Source organism: Penicillium maclennaniae (genome assembly GCF_028827695.1).
Source record: "Penicillium maclennaniae strain IBT 15551 chromosome Unknown utg000004l:1.0-3007600.0:1.0-3009580.0, whole genome shotgun sequence".
NCBI classification, from domain to species: Eukaryota; Fungi; Ascomycota; class Eurotiomycetes; order Eurotiales; family Aspergillaceae; genus Penicillium; species Penicillium maclennaniae.
The window spans coordinates 1,967,616-1,985,257 of record NW_026623216.1 but is presented as its reverse complement, the minus strand read 5'-3'; the positions used below and the strand labels follow the sequence as shown (position 1 = coordinate 1,985,257).

General features: G+C 53.4%; 4 protein-coding genes across 4 annotated transcripts; all 4 read right to left on the bottom strand.

Moving 5' to 3' along the window:
- Positions 1-946: 946 nt before the first annotated feature.
- Positions 947-3,668, bottom strand: N7477_004880 (putative phospholipid metabolism enzyme regulator; the record flags this gene model as incomplete). Its single annotated transcript, XM_056966543.1, has 2 exons — positions 947-2,232; positions 2,276-3,668. The coding sequence occupies 2 exons, from the start codon at positions 3,666-3,668 to the stop codon at positions 947-949; spliced, it is 2,679 nt and encodes an 892-aa protein (XP_056823324.1).
- Positions 3,669-4,938: 1,270 nt separating this feature from the next.
- Positions 4,939-7,920, bottom strand: N7477_004879 (magnesium transporter CorA family protein; the record flags this gene model as incomplete). The annotated part of the gene is made up of 4 exons (XM_056966542.1): positions 4,939-5,009; positions 5,075-5,277; positions 5,369-7,372; positions 7,445-7,920. 4 exons carry the CDS (start codon positions 7,918-7,920, stop codon positions 4,939-4,941), a joined length of 2,754 nt encoding a protein of 917 aa, XP_056823323.1.
- A 1,429-nt stretch (positions 7,921-9,349) lies between these two features.
- On the bottom strand, positions 9,350-10,816 carry N7477_004878 (uncharacterized protein; the record flags this gene model as incomplete). The annotated part of the gene is made up of 1 exon (XM_056966541.1): positions 9,350-10,816. The coding sequence occupies one exon, from the start codon at positions 10,814-10,816 to the stop codon at positions 9,350-9,352; it is 1,467 nt and encodes a 488-aa protein (XP_056823322.1).
- Positions 10,817-10,941: 125 nt separating this feature from the next.
- On the bottom strand, positions 10,942-17,630 carry N7477_004877 (uncharacterized protein; the record flags this gene model as incomplete). The annotated part of the gene is made up of 2 exons (XM_056966540.1): positions 10,942-16,770; positions 16,845-17,630. The coding sequence occupies 2 exons, from the start codon at positions 17,628-17,630 to the stop codon at positions 10,942-10,944; spliced, it is 6,615 nt and encodes a 2,204-aa protein (XP_056823321.1).
- Between the last annotated feature and the right edge of the window lie 12 nt (positions 17,631-17,642).

The window sequence follows — 17,642 nt, the reverse complement described above, 5'->3', positions numbered from 1 at the left end:
TATTGTCACGCCTGATGCCCTTTTCTTTTCATGATCACGTTACCTCACTCTGCTTGCTACTTTGCGTCACTGCCTTGATACTTTTTTGTTCTCTGTCTCTGAACTTCGATAATGACTCTATGCAGCTGCGATATGATGATGAATTATGACTGTATATCTTTGTTCAAATGTGTTTGTGTAGAGTTCGCGGTTTCCCTCGGATGTAATGCAAATGTGTGTCCAGAAAGAGCATCTGGAAGCAAGCCCGGAAGCGAACTGGCGATTTGCGGAAAGAGTATACACTAGCACAGTATCAGCAATATGGAGACGCAAACAACCTTCCAAATTTGGTAAGGATGAATACTTGTCGGCCCTACGCTTCTCGGTTGCTAACGAGTCTGCTAGCTAGAACCGGTTGAAGGACTACTTCGCTCCAACAATAAGCCCTACTTGAAACATTGAAATATCAAGTCAGAGCTAGGCTCACCTAGCCACAAGTCTTCCATGAGTTTCCTGTGTTGTAAGGTGATATAGATACATGAGGCAAGAAAAGGAAGGGTTGGCAGGATGCCAGGTCGAGCGGTCCAAAGACTGTTTCACTCAAGCTTGAATCAGATCATGATATAACATGGTAATTTCCGCATCCAAACCATCACCAGGAAGATATGGAACCATTGTACAGAGAAGGTTGTGAATGAAGAACAGAATGGGAAAGAATAAGCTGCACCACATGCTCCGGACTCGGAATCGGTCATGCAAGAGCCATGACGGGAAAAAGCAAAGCGTTGCAAATGGGTATACAGCGGGGAAGAGGTAAGAGACGGTGAAAGTCCGAGTCTGGAGAGGTCGGGTTGCTTGCTTTTTCCCATCTCATTACGAAACAAAGAAGGGATAGTGAAATGGGAAAGGGCTGTCGTTATGGACATTAATCTATCGCTAATGTTATTGCAGATAAAAAAAACAGGTTTCAGGCCGTGAATTGTCGTTGAGAAAGTCCCGATTGATGCTCGCGAGCATCGGCGTCCGCGAGGCGGAGGACGGGAGTGGTTGTCCTGGTGAAGGAGATTCGGACAGTTTCATTGTTTGGTAGGTTTTGAAGTTCTTCGGGGTCATGGATATCCTCGTCGGGAACGATCTTCACGCTTGAGCTGACAGATGCAGAGTAATAGTGCGAGCTGAGGGGTAATTGGTACTTGATAACACCGCGGACGATCAACTCGAATGGATGCTCGAGAACTTTTTCCCAGCGCTCAGTGCCGCCTTCTTCGGTTTTGTTACCAGGACGGGCAAGCCGAATTTGCCCCATAGAGGTCGACTGATGTTGTCCCCACGGAGACGCTTCGAAGGAAAGTGGCGAGTCAAAGCGGAATACTCTGCCGAGCAGCATGGATCGCGGATCGCCTTCGGGATCGGGAATGGGATCGGTGCCGTGATCAACACCGTCTTTGTCTTTGGACTTCTTCGATGCAGAAAGACCAGACCTTGCGGATTCCACACATTCCATATTGCCCAGGCATCGAACGATCTGAGTCAACTGCCAGCGTTTCCGGCTTTGCTCAACACGCGGGAACTGATCAAGTTCATCTTGGCCGTGTTCGCGCCAGAATTTGTCCGTTCCAACATATCGGCTCTTGGCGAATATGTTGATGTCAGTGTCGTCAATGGTCACAGGGAAAATATTAGGATTCACAGCTCGCACGTTAAGATCCAGCATGATTTCCTGCTCAGATGCAAGCACGTTTTGAATGGCAAGGACCTGGACGTCCAACAGGGTCTTGGTCGCGGCGATAACGAACGAGACGGCACCACCAGTAATGATGAGGAGTAACAGCAGAACCACAGCACATGACCCATAACGAGAGAAGAACCCGCGTTGGCGTTCCATATATTCTAGCTGGCGCAAGCTGGCGCTGCCTGGGCGTCGACCAGCGCGGCGGTTCATATGCCGCGCGCCCACCAATGGGGTGCGTTCATCATCCGCTCCTTCAGCGTCGAAATCAAACGATTCGCCCCCTTTTTTGTTGCCAATGGTCTTATAATTGGGCGACGAGCGAGGGTTACCGTTTCGCGAATGTCGGTTGACATGGCCCAGAAAATGTCGAGGTGATTTCATCCCGCTTTGCGGCGGATGAGGCTGCTCGTGGTCAAAGAGCCCAGCGTGTAGTATCCCGCCCCGGCCATGACGTCCAATGTGCTGGTGCCGAGGAGTGATCGTCCCACTGCCGGGGTTAATTGTACCGTTGCGGTTTCCTTCTGCATCTGCAGACTCGCCATCCATGCTGGGGGGCATATCCACGGGTCCCAAATTCGCTGTTCGTGAACTTCATGCTGCGCTTGCCGGTCACGCTGTGGGCGCCATCTCGGAGACCACCACGGGCACGACCAGCTAGCTGATCCACTTGGCTCGCCATGGAGGTGGCGCTGGGCGTTCGGGAGTGGTAGCGGGGTTGCCGAGGAGGATATGGGTCAGGGGGATTAGATTCATAGACAAATGTCTCATCAGAGTCAGAGACATCGGCCTCGTCCACGGCACTTGCAACCTTGGCTTCGAAGATATCCGCTTTGGTCGACGCGGGGCCTGTGTTCAGCGCATTGGGACGACGAGATTTTTTCTTTTCCTTGCGAGGCCGAATGGTCTCCGTTGAAGGCTTCATGCGCAAAGTACCTTGATCGGCGCGACCGGCGTTGCCTCGATCGCCAGACCCAACTCCCAAAGAGACTTGAGGTATTGAACTGACTGTCTCGGTCTCCACGATCATGTTGCGCACTGACCCTTCACTCGGCTTAGCACGGGCGCCGCTCAACGAGGTCATCGACCGCTTTGGTATAACAGTCCCAGAGGATTTGCCTATGCCAGTAGCATTGGGTTTATCTTCCTTGGAGCTGCGGTTGCCCCCGCTGTCACTCCCACTTTCTATATTTTGTCGTGAGGCTCGAGGGGTCGGGTCCTCATCAATCGTGTGCAAGCGTGAGTCGTCCGGGGTGGACGGCTTAGTTGCAGTCTCAGTTGACGGAGTTGATGGATTACTGGTCATCTCCTGGACTGTCTCCAGGGAAGGTCCTTGTCCACTGGGACCCCTCGTGACCGTGCGTGGAGAATTTCTCTCCGTCTTTCCACTCTCTTCCAACGGCAACTGGGTTCGTTTATGGGAGGTATTCGGTGGTGTAGAAGCTTGATCTGTACGACGATTGCCCGCCCATGCTGGCATGTTGGACTTTTCCGGGCTGAGGACATTGACTGGGGGCTCAGGCGCGGGAGGTGGGAGCTGTGTGTCGATGGGATGCGTAGGGGTAAGGGGTGAGGCGGAGATGGGCACAGGAGCTGCCGAGGACTGGCCGTTGGTGGATGATCGGGTTGGACTGCTTTTGCAAGATCGAGAAAGACCTAGGCTAGCGTAGGACGAACTGGCGGCCCGTGAAGAGCTTCGGACTGGGGAGGATTCACGCGAGGAGACGGCGGAGGTAGTGGTGGAGACGGAACCGGAGGTGGTGGTGGAGAAAATTGGAAGGAGCTTTGGAATCTGACCCACGGCCTGAGGTTGAGATTGAACGGCCAGACGTGACTTCTCCGCGACATCGCCCTCGCTGACCGTCCGATGCACAGAATCGGAAGTTGCTGCATACATGGCCAATCTGGATCGCGCAGAGGCGCCATTAAGGTAAGGCGGCCTCTCGGATTCCGCAGCCATGGACTCTGTCGAGTCAGATTGGACTGAACGCAGACTAGTCAGGAGACCCGCGAGGGAAGCCTCACAGTTGGGCAGGAATCAAAAACCGAACAGGGAATGGAAAAAGTAAGGTGTGACGCCAGGCAAGGAAAGGCTTCGACGGTGAAGAAATGAGTTGTCAGGATGATGATGTTGCGCAGGGTACGGATCGTTACACAGGTGATGGTGCAGGGAAGCGAATAGCCGACGTCCACATGCTTAGCAGACGGATAGACCGGGGTTGTATTGAACGAGTGAACGTCTGGGGTCGCTGCGGCATGCAGGCAGGGGTTTGGGTAGAGGGAAAGATCGAGGAGGAGCCAGAGGAAGATCTGGAAAGTGACGATCCAAGATAATCCGATCTCAGCAGCTTTGTTATCGGAAAAGCAAAGGCAGAAGCAGAAAGGGAGGCAGAAAAGCCAGAACGTCTAGAACGATGAGAGTCAACGTTGGTTGGCGGGAAAGTGAGATGGGGATCCGCCGATCCGGTTCAACGTTTGGTCTTCTGCTGACCTGTTTTTTCCATGAAACGGACGCCACGCAGTTTCTAGTCTTCTAGCGCTTCTCCGCTGCAGAGTCGGTGACCTAGTCTCGGTGCGCAGTGGTCAGGGCCGGTCCGGCTGAGCCAATCGTAGTGGCCCACGTCAGGGTCGAAGGGGCCTTGCACTGCAGGGATGGCACGCGGACACGGGTCTAGACCGTGGACCTGAGAATGAGAGCAGAGCCGGTGAAGGAGGAAAAGCCCACAGGAGAGAAATCACAGGGGGGGAGTAAGAAGTCAAGATGGGGAGGCGACAAGTATGTTTTCCACAGGAGAAACAGAAACAAGACGTTGGAACCTGGAACCCGGGGTAATACAGAAATACTGAACAGATCAATGACGCAGGCGGGTAATAAAACTAGGTCTACAAGCAGGGATATCCACAATACGCGGGTATCGCCAATACCAGGTCATGGTGACCTCATCGTTCACAGCGTAGTGCGGGTTTCCTTGCACACACACTGTATATACCGTGTACACCTCTCCTCAACCATGGGAAGAAAACGATTTCGAGTACGCATGCCAGAAACCCAGCCTTGAAAGCCGGGCAAGGAAGGAAGAAAAGAATCAAGGTAATATCCAAACCACTACGTAGATCGAGGCAGGCAAGATCAAATCATGTACCAAGGATAATCTACGGAATAATATGATGACAGCAGAAATGAAGGGTATTAAGCTTGATTATAGAGACATGCGACAGGGGTACATCGCCTAGACGATGTTGTAGACTCGTTTGGCAATCAAGAACGAGGCAAGACCGAAGAGAAACAGGCCACCCGTTACTGTATTCCGTTAGACTCTGAACAAATCCAACACAGAAAGTTTTATGGGGGAGGGGGCGACATACTTGACCAGAACCAATAAAGATTATCGATATCCTGACCCGGAACCTTCACGTTCATACCCCACATGCCACAGATGATGTTCATCGGCAGGACAATAGTACCCAGGACCGTCAGCTTGCCCAAGACATCTGCAGTCTGCTCCTGGCGCTCATTCATGAGAATGTTGATCTGCGCCAAATAGTTGGAGTGAGCACGAGACAGGATCCTAGACAAAAGAAAGTTAGCCGATTCCACATTCAGAGAAACTTAGAAAGGGAAATGAAGAAGAAAAACAAGAAATAAGAGGGGTAACATACTTCTCGTAATGGGTCAAGTTTCCCGTCATGGTCATGATATGATCCTGGATGTCACCCAAGTACAGTCCAATTTCGGACTTGGGCGCCACCTCCCACTGCTCATTGCACCGCTTGGCAAACCCCTTGACCACATCGGCCTTGTTGCTTAGCAGTCGATAGAGTCCCATGACCGTCTTGCGGCATTCACCAGTACGTCGCAGCATGTCACCAGGCGCAAAAGAGGGGAAGAGGCTGTCTCCAGAGGGATTTTCTTTGCTCGAGGAGTGCATCTGCATGATCATCTCGTCAATCTCGTCGACCTCATCCTCGATTTTTTGAATGAGGGGGCCGAAGACGTCGGTAATGTCATCGATGAGAGCGTAGGAAATCCAGTCCGAGCTTAGAATCAAGTAGTCCATGAGTTGGCGAATACGGCGTCGTACATTCGCTGGGTGTGGTGTTTGCGAGAAGTGGAAGGACAAAACACCTTCTCGGAACACGACCACGTACATATTAACAGGCTCGAGATAGTTCTCGCTGTTGGTGTCCTGTTCGAAGGTACGATAGTTGACAAAGTAGTAGCTGCGGAACAGCTCTACCTTTTCGCGCGCTTCTTGCATCATGATATCTTCTGCGGTCAGGGCGTGGATGCCGAAGGTTTTGGCAATCACCCGCATCTCGGCATCCGTCGGAGAGAGCACATCCAGCCAGAAGGTTGGACGAGGGCCATATCGTTTGGGCTTTGGAGGGACGTTGGAATGCGATGGTGATGATTCTCGTTGCGATCCTGGACCTTCATCACTCAGCACAGATAGGCGTGGGTGGACCCGAGTTCCGTTCGGGGCACTTGTCGGATGTGCATTTCCATTCCCATTCCTCATGTGATCCGGGGCAGGTGTTGCCGTGCCACTGTTGGCAGTTGAAGACTGTAAGTCATGGTGAGATTGCGAAACCCTGGTACCCATACGAGGAGCCCAGTGATTAGCACCGGGCTCCCCATGATCACCTTCAAATTCGTCATCGTCCGAAGAGTCCTCTAATTCCGGCGGGTCCGGAATGAAGAGGTCTTTGAAGCTATTACCTGGCTGAACCAACTCGGATATAGATTGAGCATGGATCGTGCTCTGGAACTCCTCGTTGAAATAGGTGAATCTAAAAGGCGCTTCTTCCTCTTCGCGCTTCCACGTTTTGTACTGGGGACGAAGGCGACCTTCAATGAGCACAGGCTCGCTGATCTTCTTGACTCGTAGATCTCCACTTCGTTCCTCTTTCTCCTCACGGCTCCATTCTTCAAGAACGGACAAATCCGGCCATTGACGCTTGCTTCGTCTTCGACGTTCGCCATTCATGGGCAGCCTCGGGCCTTCGTCTCCAATTTCGGAAATTTCGGTGGGGAAGCATACATCCTCCTGCACGGGCAAAGCCACAGTTCGGCGCCGCCGTAAGTCCGCCGGAGAACCATGGCCCGAGCGAACGGAAGAAGGCGCGGAATGTCGTGCAAGTCCACCGCCCTCTATGTCAATCACAGCATCGTTGATGCGTCCTGACGAATCGCGGCGGTTCTCCAGGGATCGCGCCAACGAGAAGTCAAATTCGGCACCCGTAACCACGGCATCATCATAATTCATCTCCGGGCCCAGTTTCGGCGAGCTCGGGATCGATGGTGGGTTGTTCACATCGTAGTCACGCTCGACATCGGGAGTATATGGTGGGCTATGGTGACCTCGCGGCGAACAGTGTGATGAGTCTGTCTGGCCGGACGCTCGTCGCTGACGAGTGAAAGTGCTCGTTCGTGAATCGGTTCCATAACGAGTGAGACTGGGGACATTCCCAGAAGGGGCGCGCATGAGTGGTGTCCGATCGTTAGTTTCGTCATCACTATCCCCGTCATTGTTATATGTTCGGCTTCCTCCAGGTGTGTTGCGCGACCGAGACTCATAAGACCTGAAGGCACCGGTGAGTAATGAAGGGCGAAACGTTGTGGCAGTGCGGCTCTCTCGCCGAGGTCGCATCATAGGTTGCTCACTATTTGTGCCGCAATGATTAGTGTCATGTTTCGTCCTGCACGTGTCTGGAGCTGTAAAAGAGTAAACATACCGATGGTCTAACAAGGCATCGCTCTCGATGCTAGTATTGCTCAAATTACTGCCCAATTTGAAAAATGACGAACGGTCCTTTGCTGTCGGCGGCTCGCCCTCCATCGAATCTTGAGCCCCGCCGGTCCCTGTGGTTCTAGTTCCCGAGCGATCATGAGAATCTTCCCGACCCGGCGTGAGGAAAGACTCCTGGCGATTGCGGCGTTTGCGATTGCGATTTTTCTTGCGTTTGGAAGCCTTGGAAGATTGACCACCGCCATCAGGCGCGGGGGACTCTAAGCGGGTCTCAGACGTCGTGGCCGGTGCATCTCCTGGGTCTCGACCGCCCATTGGGCCGTTCCCAGGCCTGCTATCAGTGGAAAGTGGGTAATCGCTGAGTTGGGGGCGCTTTCTCGGGCTAGAGGGACTAGAGGTCGACGGTGACATGCGCGCTCCCAAGCTGCCGAGACCGGGAGTCGGGGTCAGGGGAGGATCCATGATAGATTATCCTGTGCCCTGATCGATTGCGCGACGAGTCTTGTAAGCCGAGAGCGACGGGGCTGGTGTTGTGCAGAATCTGGCGATGAGGGGGGTCGTGCCCCATCAAGTGATTCGGCGGGACTTCCCTTCCGGAACCAACGAGCTGCAGGTGCAGCGTCTGTGTTGTATAGTTTGTGATAGCTTTGATCAGGGCGAAATGGTTATCGGCATGTTCGACGGGCAGATCAGCATTCGGGCACAATAGGGGCTCGAATCAGAGCTGGTGCTGGACCTGAAGCTGCTCGCCAAGAATGACGCGTGTGGCGAGCCAAGGTGGAACATCAGACAGGACCTTGAACTGGGCAGAGTGAACGAGAAGCTCGATAAGTAGACCGCATGAAACAGTCAGAATCGATTCGAGATCTTCAGGTTCGAATCGACGGGACAATGATAGGTGCAGGGAAGAGTGAGCAAGTCCAGCTTGCCAAGTTCCGAGATTCTCTGAGTCGACTTTGGTTCCATGGCTGCCTCCTTATCTTCATTGCCTAACGCGGACGATGAGGTCAGCAACTCTCACCATGAAAACCCTTCCTATACAATGCGATAGTCTCATTTTAGGCATTTCAGGTCCCTGCTCTCAAGGTTTCAATAGTTCTCGCTTCATGCACCATCACTAGGTGGGATTATCGGCATTCCAAGTCAACCTCCCTTGCGTCTAGGCCCGATCGCGGCGACAGTCTCCGAAGGTCCAAGGGTATAATTGAGTCGATTGCATGCTCATCGGAGTGTTTACCACGCTCGTTTGATGATGTCTGTAGCCTGAAAACTCTGCCGTCCCCATAGTATTAATCTCTCACTCACCCAGATATCTCCGTATTCAGTCACCCTCTCGTGGTAGGTGTACAGCTCAAAGCCTGGCTACAGTCGGGCAAGTAATGTAATAGAATTAAATGTAAACAAGTGAGCGTGAGTATTACACCAGCGGCATTTAAAGCAATCCAGGAGGGTCTCTCAATCTCAACCCTTGGAAAGGAAACAGAAAAATGTCTTGAAAGACCTCTATTGAGGCCTTTGGAGAGGTGCCCAGGATGATGATGAGATAGAGCTGAAGATTCACGTATGGAATGCCTGTGAAACAATCTTTTCTGGGAAGTTGTGCAAAAGGTAGCTGATGTCGAAAACGTAAAACAATTCGATTCTATTACATTGCCGTGCGAGAAGTACAAGTCATCACTCATCAGGCATCAAAGATAGTAAATACATGCAGCGGCCGTTATTTTGCAAGAAAAAGAACAAGAAAGCACAAAAGGCAAATAAAACTCCAAATTATCCGGGTCGTCAGTATCCGACGAATCCATACCCATTAAGGACGCCAAATTGTCATGTCCGGGAACATAGAAGATAAAATAGTCCGCGATGGGAGCAATCTGGATCTGAGTGTGACGCCTCAAATCACATTGCTCATGTCCATCGTAGACGGGGCAATAGAAGGTGCCACGCTGTGGACGGAGCGGGCGCCGTCAATAGACATGCGGTCACCGCTGGTCATTCGCGAGAGTCGCTTGTCTTTGCCCGGGCGGGCGATGAGCACCTGCGCAGGGCAGACGACGACTTCGTCGTCACCCTCACCGACATCGTTGCCCTTTTTGACCACGAGGGGAAAGAGGACAATACGTACGACAGCTTGCTGAGATTCTAATTCGTCATTGGAGCTAGTCTCGCCGCTGCGTTCGTTCATAAGAGAGGCGTTGAAGTATACCTGGCGGGCCAGGTCACCATTCGTGTCGTATTCGGGCTGGAGAGGAGGGAGCATGATATACTCCGCTAGTTGAGTGCGCATCTCCAGGGATAGCTTGACAGCGACACGAAGGACCTTGCGCAAGGAGTCGAGCAGCTGAGACTCCACCTGGGAAGGAGGAGGAAGGACTAGTGAGAGGGTGCCGAAAATCTCCAGAGCGACCGCTTCAGTGTCGCTATCGCGTTGGGAGGCAAACGCTGGTCGGTTGGACAACAGGGTCAAGGTGGTGGCACGCCAGCGGTGGACTGCGCGACTAGGTCCAACCTCTCCCAATTGCTTCTCAAGTGACTTGAGTTTTTGGCGCTGTTCCCGGTCCATACCGAACAAGTACCGGGTGAAAATATACTCCCAGACCATGGTCATGACAACCGACATGAAAACATCACGTCGACGAACACGGTCAGCTAGGTAAGCATCGGCATCGGAGCCATCAAGAAGGGCATTATCGAAGCGATCAGCAACCTTCTCATCGTTCAGCTCACTTAGAGAGCGGCAGCGACGGTGGTCAGAGTGTTTGGAGAAGCGCAGTACCCATTGTTGGACGTGACCACAGAGCTTCTGGCACGCGGCGTCGAAGTAATCCTCATCACGAAACACGAGGGCATTATCGGTGACGGACGCGGCGATTTGTTGTTGTAGCTCCTTCACCTTATCACGAGCCTCCTCAAGTTCTTGGCGAAGACGGCGCAATTCAGTATCCTTTTGCGCCAAGGCTGCTTGAATCTCTCGTCGGACCCGAGCGTCAATATCTGAGGCCAGGTCATTATGTTGCGAACGTAAGGTGTCGAGTTCGCGCGTGGAGGCCTCGCGGACCTGGGTGACTTCGGCGGCGTGGGCGGCAGCGAGCGCAGCATTGGACGCCGTCAATTTCTCGTTCTCCTGGGTCAAACGGCCCAATTCCATCTGAAACCATTCCACGGAGCTCTTTAGTTGTTCCACCTCGGCCTCTCTGTCGCGCAGATCGGCGCCACTACTCTTCAGAGCCCGATCGCTCTTCCGGCGACCGACGCTGGCGTTACGCAATTGATCTTCGGCCTCATCGCGAGCGGCGATGAGTAAACGATTTTCCGAGATGAGTTGGTCAAGTCGACCTTCGAGATCCTGCAAATGTTGCATGCTGCGGCGGCGACGGACACTAGGCGGTCGGCTGGGCGACCGCGGGGAATTAGGTGTCTCCCCCAACCCTCCTGATGAAAAATCAGTAAACACAAACAAAGCCCAAAATCATTAAGAAATCAAAATTAACTTACATAGACGTCCGACATATTTCGCAAAGGACGTTTGCCCTTGTCGGTGACGGGATCGTAAGAGGAGGAAGAGGGAAGCTGATCGAGATCGGAAGGAGGCTGGGGAGAGTCTAGTGCGCGACTTGCCGCCCGCAGATCGCTGCTAGTGCTGCGATTCGTGCGACGCAGCTTACCCTTGCTATCGCTGGGTCTCAGCACTGGCGCCCCCAGCTCGGGGGTTTGTAGCGGGGATTTTGATCTTTTCGACAGAGTATCTTGACTGGTGCTACCATTGCCACTCTTGTTCTCCGGGGTGGGCCACATCCTGCGCTCCAGTGCATTATCGGTGAATTTGCGCACCGGAGTCACAGGTCGCGGCAAAACGTGCTCCGGTTTGATCTCTAGACGGGGCGTGCCGGATCGAGCCGTGGTCGCCTTAGGGCCGTCCCCTGGTTGATGCTCCGCAATCGTGTCGAGTGGAGTCCGGGGCCGATCGTGCTCAAATGGCCCGAAGAGCGATCGCGGCGGAGATGAGTTGCTCACAGCTTCCACAGGCTGATCATCCAGATTCCAGGTCCGCGGAGTGTTTTGATGCTTCCCATGAATCACAGATGGCGATCGACGTAGTCCAGTGGAAGTAGCAGGAGCAACCTCCATCTGAGAGGGTAGGAGGTGGGGGTGTCGCGGGATAGATGTCTCTTCTTTGGTGGGAGCGGATGGAGACGACCCAAAGAGCATAGCTGATCGCTCCTGTGAACCAGGGTGGGCAATCGACGGAAATTCATCAGCAATAGAGCGCTCACCGACTACCGGGATATCTGACTCTGTGGATTGTTCTTGGGGAACATTCCCGACCAGTACTTCTTTGTCGGTAATTGTAGACATGTACTCCCTCTCCGTGGGCAGCTCTGAGCTGGTCTCCGTGATGTCTCTGGCTTCAGTGGTCGCTAGGGGTAGTGCCTCCAAGACGGGGATCGCGATATCGCGATTCGCTTCCAGGTCCGCTGCGGTCTCTTCCTCAGCACTATCTTTTACCGACGGGGCGTCTTTCTTCATGACTGAATGCCTGAAGCCAGCCCTCTCCAAACCAGGAAATAAGTTCGCGATCTTGGAGCCCCCGGGAGTGGTCGTTCTGGCAGGTGGCTCAGTCTCGATCTCCCTGAAAGTTGGCTCTTCCATGGGCTCTGGCTTGGTATCTGACGCTAGCTCGACCATCTTGTGAGGAGGTTCTTCGGAGATCTCCTCGACGAGAGTGGCTTGCTCTGATTTTCTCTTGGTCTTCTTGGTCTGCTTCTTGTCTTCCGTGCTCAGTGGCATAGACGAAGCATCCTCAACAGGCGCCTCTGCTTCCTTCTTAGCTTCTTGCAAAGCCTCGGGAATAGCAGACTCGTCAAATTCCCCGATGATATCTGTGTCAGGCACAGAAGCAACGGGCTCGGGCTCGGAGAAATGCTCATGAACAGCCTCTGCTTTGTCCGATTTGCCGTGCTCCCATTCAATCGTAGGGAACTCCTCCTCGTCTTGCTTGAGCTCTCGCGCGATTGATTCAGGAATTTCAGCCTTTGACTCTTTGACACTTATTTCCGGCTCAAAGGGAGCAAACGAGTCAGGCTCGATGGGAGCGTTGTCGGATGCTGGCCCATCCAACGCAAGAGCAGCCTTCTTGGCCTTCTTGGCCTTCTTCTTCGAAGTCTTGCGAGAAAGAGCTGTCTCCGGCTGCTCAGCAACAGGTTCAGGCGCAATGAAATCCACCTCAGCAGACTGTTGGATGGCAGGCTGAGGCTCAATGGGTGCAAGGTCGTGTTCCTTGGAGTTTTCAATCTTAGGCTCGGGCTGTGCCACGAAAGAGGCTTCTGGTTCAGCGATTGTCTTCAACTGAGGATGAGGAGCTGTCGTTGATTCTACCACTTCCTTCGAATTGTCGGAGATAAGCTCCTGAGCCAGCTCCTCTTGATGCTCTAAAGGAGTTTCGGCACCCTGCTTCTTCGCTTTGCGCTTTTCCTTCTTCGACAATTTCTTGGAAACAGGCGTAGTCTCCTCCGACCCCTGGGTTCGGCCTTCAACAGAATCACCAGAAACCTCGAGATCTGCCTCCTTTTCGAGTACCTGGCTTTGGAGCTTGGCTTCAATCTCTCCATTTTGTTCTTGTAGCTTTTCAGCGGAGAAATTTCCATCAAAGAAGTCTTCGGGACTTTGCTTTGGCTGCTCAGTGGGCAGTAGCATATCGAACTGGCCAAAGGTCACTGTGGCTTCCTCCTTGACCTGTTCTGGCTGAGATATCTCTGCTCCCTGGGTAGACTGTTCGGGCCCAGGAGCGAATGTTACTTCGCCAGCCTTAGGCTCAACTCTCCTGGAAGCTTCCACCGGTTCATTCTGCAGTCGAGACTCAAGCTCTGGCACAAGTTGCTTTGGCCCTTCTATGCCAAATTCCTCAGCGGGAGCAACACTGTCTGTGTGCTTAAAATCTGAAGGCTTCTGTTGCTTTGTTGCAGCTCCGGCAGCAGCAGCAGCAGTAGCAGCGGCGGCGGTCTTTTTCTTCTCTTTCTTGCTCATCTTTTTGGACGCGGTATGCCACTCCTCCTGGAGCTCGGGTATGGAGTCAGCAGCGGTCTCTTCAGTAGCCACCGAAGCTGGTTCAGTTTCTTCGACAGCCAGCTGCCCTTTAAGAAGGTTGCTGGAATCAGAGCCAACATGCTGGGACGCATCAGCGAGGGCCTCTTCCTTGGTTGACTCGAGAACTGGCTCGCTAGTTGACGTCTCATCGAGCCCGAGCTTCGATTCGACAGGCGTCTCTGCTTCAGTTGCAGCTGCGGCGGCGGCGGCAGCGGCAGCCTTCTTCTTCTCTTTCTTGCTCATCTTCTTAGAGATGTTGGGAAATTCCTCCGAACGGTCAACAGGAGATTCGGCAAGGGGTCCTTCCATAGAAACCAGAGCATCTGCCGTCTCTTCAGCCGCAGGTTCAACTGGAAGCTCAGCCTGCTCTGCTTCTTGAATGGCAGCTGGCTGTCCTTCCTCAACCACATTTGAGATATTCTGCGGCAAGTCGTCAACGTGATCCGTAGTCAGGACTGCTGCCTCGTCCGAGACATCATGAGATTTCTCTGCTGGCGTAATCACCTCCTCTGCCAATTGTGGAACAAATTTAGAGGTATCGGTGGGCTCAGGCGCCGACTGGGTCTCGGGCAAATCCTCGGCGGCTTGTTGCGCCAATAGGGCTTCGCGTTGCTGCTGCTTCTTCTTCTCCTTCTTGCTCAGTCTTCTCTCAAAGGGGGCTTCGAGTTGTTCGGTCTCGGCAGCAAGCTCATCCCCAGTGGATATGATTTCTTCCTTAGAGAAATCGATCTCTTCGGAAGACAGAGGTGCAGAAGGGATGACTTCTTCGGCTCTCTCTGATGAAACTTCGTCAGTAGGCGCGATCTCAGGCTCCTGATTCGGCTCGACTGGAGGTTCGGGAACTTCCGTGATCTCGATCTCCTTAGTCTCCGTCGTTGCTGGCACTTCCCCAGGGACCGGTGATTCTTCCTGAGTTTTGGTTTCCTCCTCTTGTTGTTGCTTCTGCTTCCTTTTTTTGTCCTTTTTCTTCTGTTTCTTGGGCACGGACGAATCGGAAACGTCTCCCGCAGTGGTCTCACGGTCAATAGATGCAGGGGCATCCGCTATTATCTCAGGGTAGGACTCTTCATCTGGCCCCTTCTGGACAACTTCCACTTCCTTAGACACTGACTCTTCCGTATTCATAATACTAAGTCCTTCCATTTTTGCTTCCTCCGTAGTCGTATCCTTCGAAATGCCTTCCTCCAAAGTCTCAACATTACCTTCAACATGGCCGATTGGGGTCTCCTTCACGATCGAAACATCCTCTTCGGGAACAGGCGTAGTCAAATTCTCTCCTTCTTGCGCATCGCCACTCGTCGTATCGCCAAAATCAATTGAACGCTCAAGCACGGATTGGGGAGGATAATCTGAAGAACGATTCTCTACCTGCGGCTGCTCTACCTGCGAAGACAAGAACTCATCAGTCGAAGCTACTTTTTGGGCCGGTGTGTCGGGCGTTTCTGTGTCGTGGGACTGAAGTTCTTTACCGTCATTCTCCGCAGGCGAGGGTGCCGTTACGGGTTCAATGATTTCCCGTGTGTCCGATTCTGGGGACGAATTCTCGACTTCGTTGGCGGCGGGCCAAGATTCGACGGGGGCAGTCTCGGGCACAGGCGAGTCTTGTGCCGCTTCGGCTTCGGCGGCTTTGTCGTCAGCATCGATATTCTTGGATTGGCGCTTCTGCTTCTTCTTCAACTTGCGGCGCTCTTTAGCTGATAGGCCATCATCGGCCACAGGCTCTTCTTCCTTCGATGGCGTCGGCTCGAGCTCAGCTGCAGTCTCAGTAGCGGGCGTTTCGTCTGTATGTTCGGGAGTTGTCTCGGGCTCGGCAGCCTTGGCCGTCTCAGCGGGATCGCTTTCCACTGCACCCGCCATCTTGCCGAGATCTTCAGTTTCAACGAGCTTAAGCGACCAGTCCTCTTCAATGACCGCCACATTCTCGTCACTTGGTGAAGAGACTTCTGTATCCTTTGATTCGAAAGCTTCACTGTCAGGTTGCTGTGTCCCCAGGGGCTCCTCGGTGGAAGGTAATGGAATTTCTTCAGTCAAGTCCACGGACTTTCCTCTCTTCTTGTCCTTCTTCTTCAGCTTGCGACGTTCCTTCGCAGACAAAGAGGCATCGGACATAGATTCAGTGGCCTCAGCACTCGCAGAAATCTCTTCCGCAGACTCAGCCTTCGCTTCAGGCTGGACTAGTGAGTCGGGCTCTGGCTCGTTGACCCTTTCCTCCACTAAGGTGTTTGCAGTAGTATGCTCCTCGGTAGCCAGGGCAGCTTCACTCATTTCCACAATAGGGGTATCGAGCTTGGTGACCTCTTTGCCTGCGGGTGCCTCAAGAGCCAGCTCAGCATCGACAGATACATCAGTCAACTCTTTAGGAGGGACGGCATCGGCAGTTGATTGATCCCGAGATTCCACAGTCTCCGCTGGGGCAGAAGATTCTCGTTCAGGGTGAGCTTCATCCTCAAAGGTAACGGACTTGCGATTCTTCTTCTTGTCCTTCTTAGCCTTCTTTTTTTGCGCAGCAGTCATCAGAGCTTCAGGCTCAGCCTCGACAGGAGTCTCTACTTCCGCTGGAGTGCCAGGCTCAGCTGGAGTCTGGGACTCAACAGCAGGCTCTTCAACGGCCGGAATATCCCTAGAAGGCCCTTCCGGAGCGGGTTCCTCAACAGGGAGAGGACTCTTAACGTATTCGGTCAATGCGGGCGTTTTCACAGGCTCAGTAGGGACAGCCTCGGCGGGGTCTTCTATGACTTGCCCTTCTTTGACTAGGTCGGGCTTCGGCTCCTCAAGACCCGTAGACTGGCGCTTCTTCTTGTCCTTTTTAGCCTTCTTCTTTTGAGCTGCGGTCATAGGGACTTCAAAATCGGGTGCAATCTCAGCTAGGGCCTTTGGCTCCGTAATCAATTCCTCGGCAGGGGCCGTCTCAGCGGGAGGCTCCTCTTCGGCGGCCTTTTCCGGAGCCGATTCCTCGACGACAGGGTCTTCAATCTTTGCGCCCGAAATGGGTGCTTCGGTGATTTCAGTGGAAACAGGCTCGGTGGGCGCAGGCTCAGTGGGCGCAGGCTCAGTGGGCGCAGGCTCGATGGGAGCAGGCTCGATGGGCGCAGGCTCGATGGGAGCAGGCTCGATGGGCGCAGGCTCGGTCGAAGCAGGCTCGTCCTCCTTCGTCGGCTCGGGCTGCAGCTCAGACTCAAGGTCCTCGAGGCCCATAGACTGACGCTTTTTTTCTCCTTCTTGGCCTTTTTCCTTTGCGCTGCAGTCATTGGACCTTCCGGTTCTGGCTCGGTTGATTTCTCGGGCTTGTCGCCCGGCTCTTCAACTGCATGGTCGTCTTTGGCCGCGTCTTCAGCAGCGGGCTGGTCGACGAAAGCGGAACCCTCTATATTGTCCGTGGGAGCAGGTGTTAGGACGGGCTCGACAAGAGCAGACTCCTCAGAAACAGGCTCAGCAAAACTTTCAGCAGGAACAGATTCAACGGGCTCTTCTATGACCGGCTCCGGTTGGGTGTCAGGTTGAGACTCTTCAGCGAAAGCTAGAGATTGCCGCTTCTTTTTGTCCTTCTTAGCCTTCTTCTTCTGAGCGGCGGTCATGGGAAGTTCAACCTCCTCTGCAGGAGCATCTTCCTTGGGCTCAGGAGCCATTGGCTCTTCAACTGCAGCATCCGAGACAGTGTTTTCAGGAACAGCCGTGTCACTCGCAGTGGGTTTGGGAACGACTTCTTCTTTAGACTCTGAGGCTGGCTCAGCTGCTGTTGGGATCTCTTGTTTCTCTTCCTGGACACTCTCGGCAGTAGGAGTATCGACTGGTGCAGGCTCAGGCACGGTCTCTTTGGTCACCAGCTTGGTATCCGTGGTGAGCTCAGGTGAAGGTTCAGATATAGTCGGTGCATCTTCTGTCAACGGGCCCGAGGCAGCAACCTTCTCAACATTGGCAGTGGCCTCAGCGTTAGACTCTGTAAGATCGGGGGCTGCGATCTTGGTCTGCGGGGCTTCAAGAGCTATTTCGTTCTCCTGCTGTTCTGGACCGACGTGGCTGACAATGTCCACGGATTTCTTTTGCTGCTGCTTCTTGGCCTTCTTGGCTTTCTTCTTCTCCGCTGCAGTCATGGGTACCTCTGT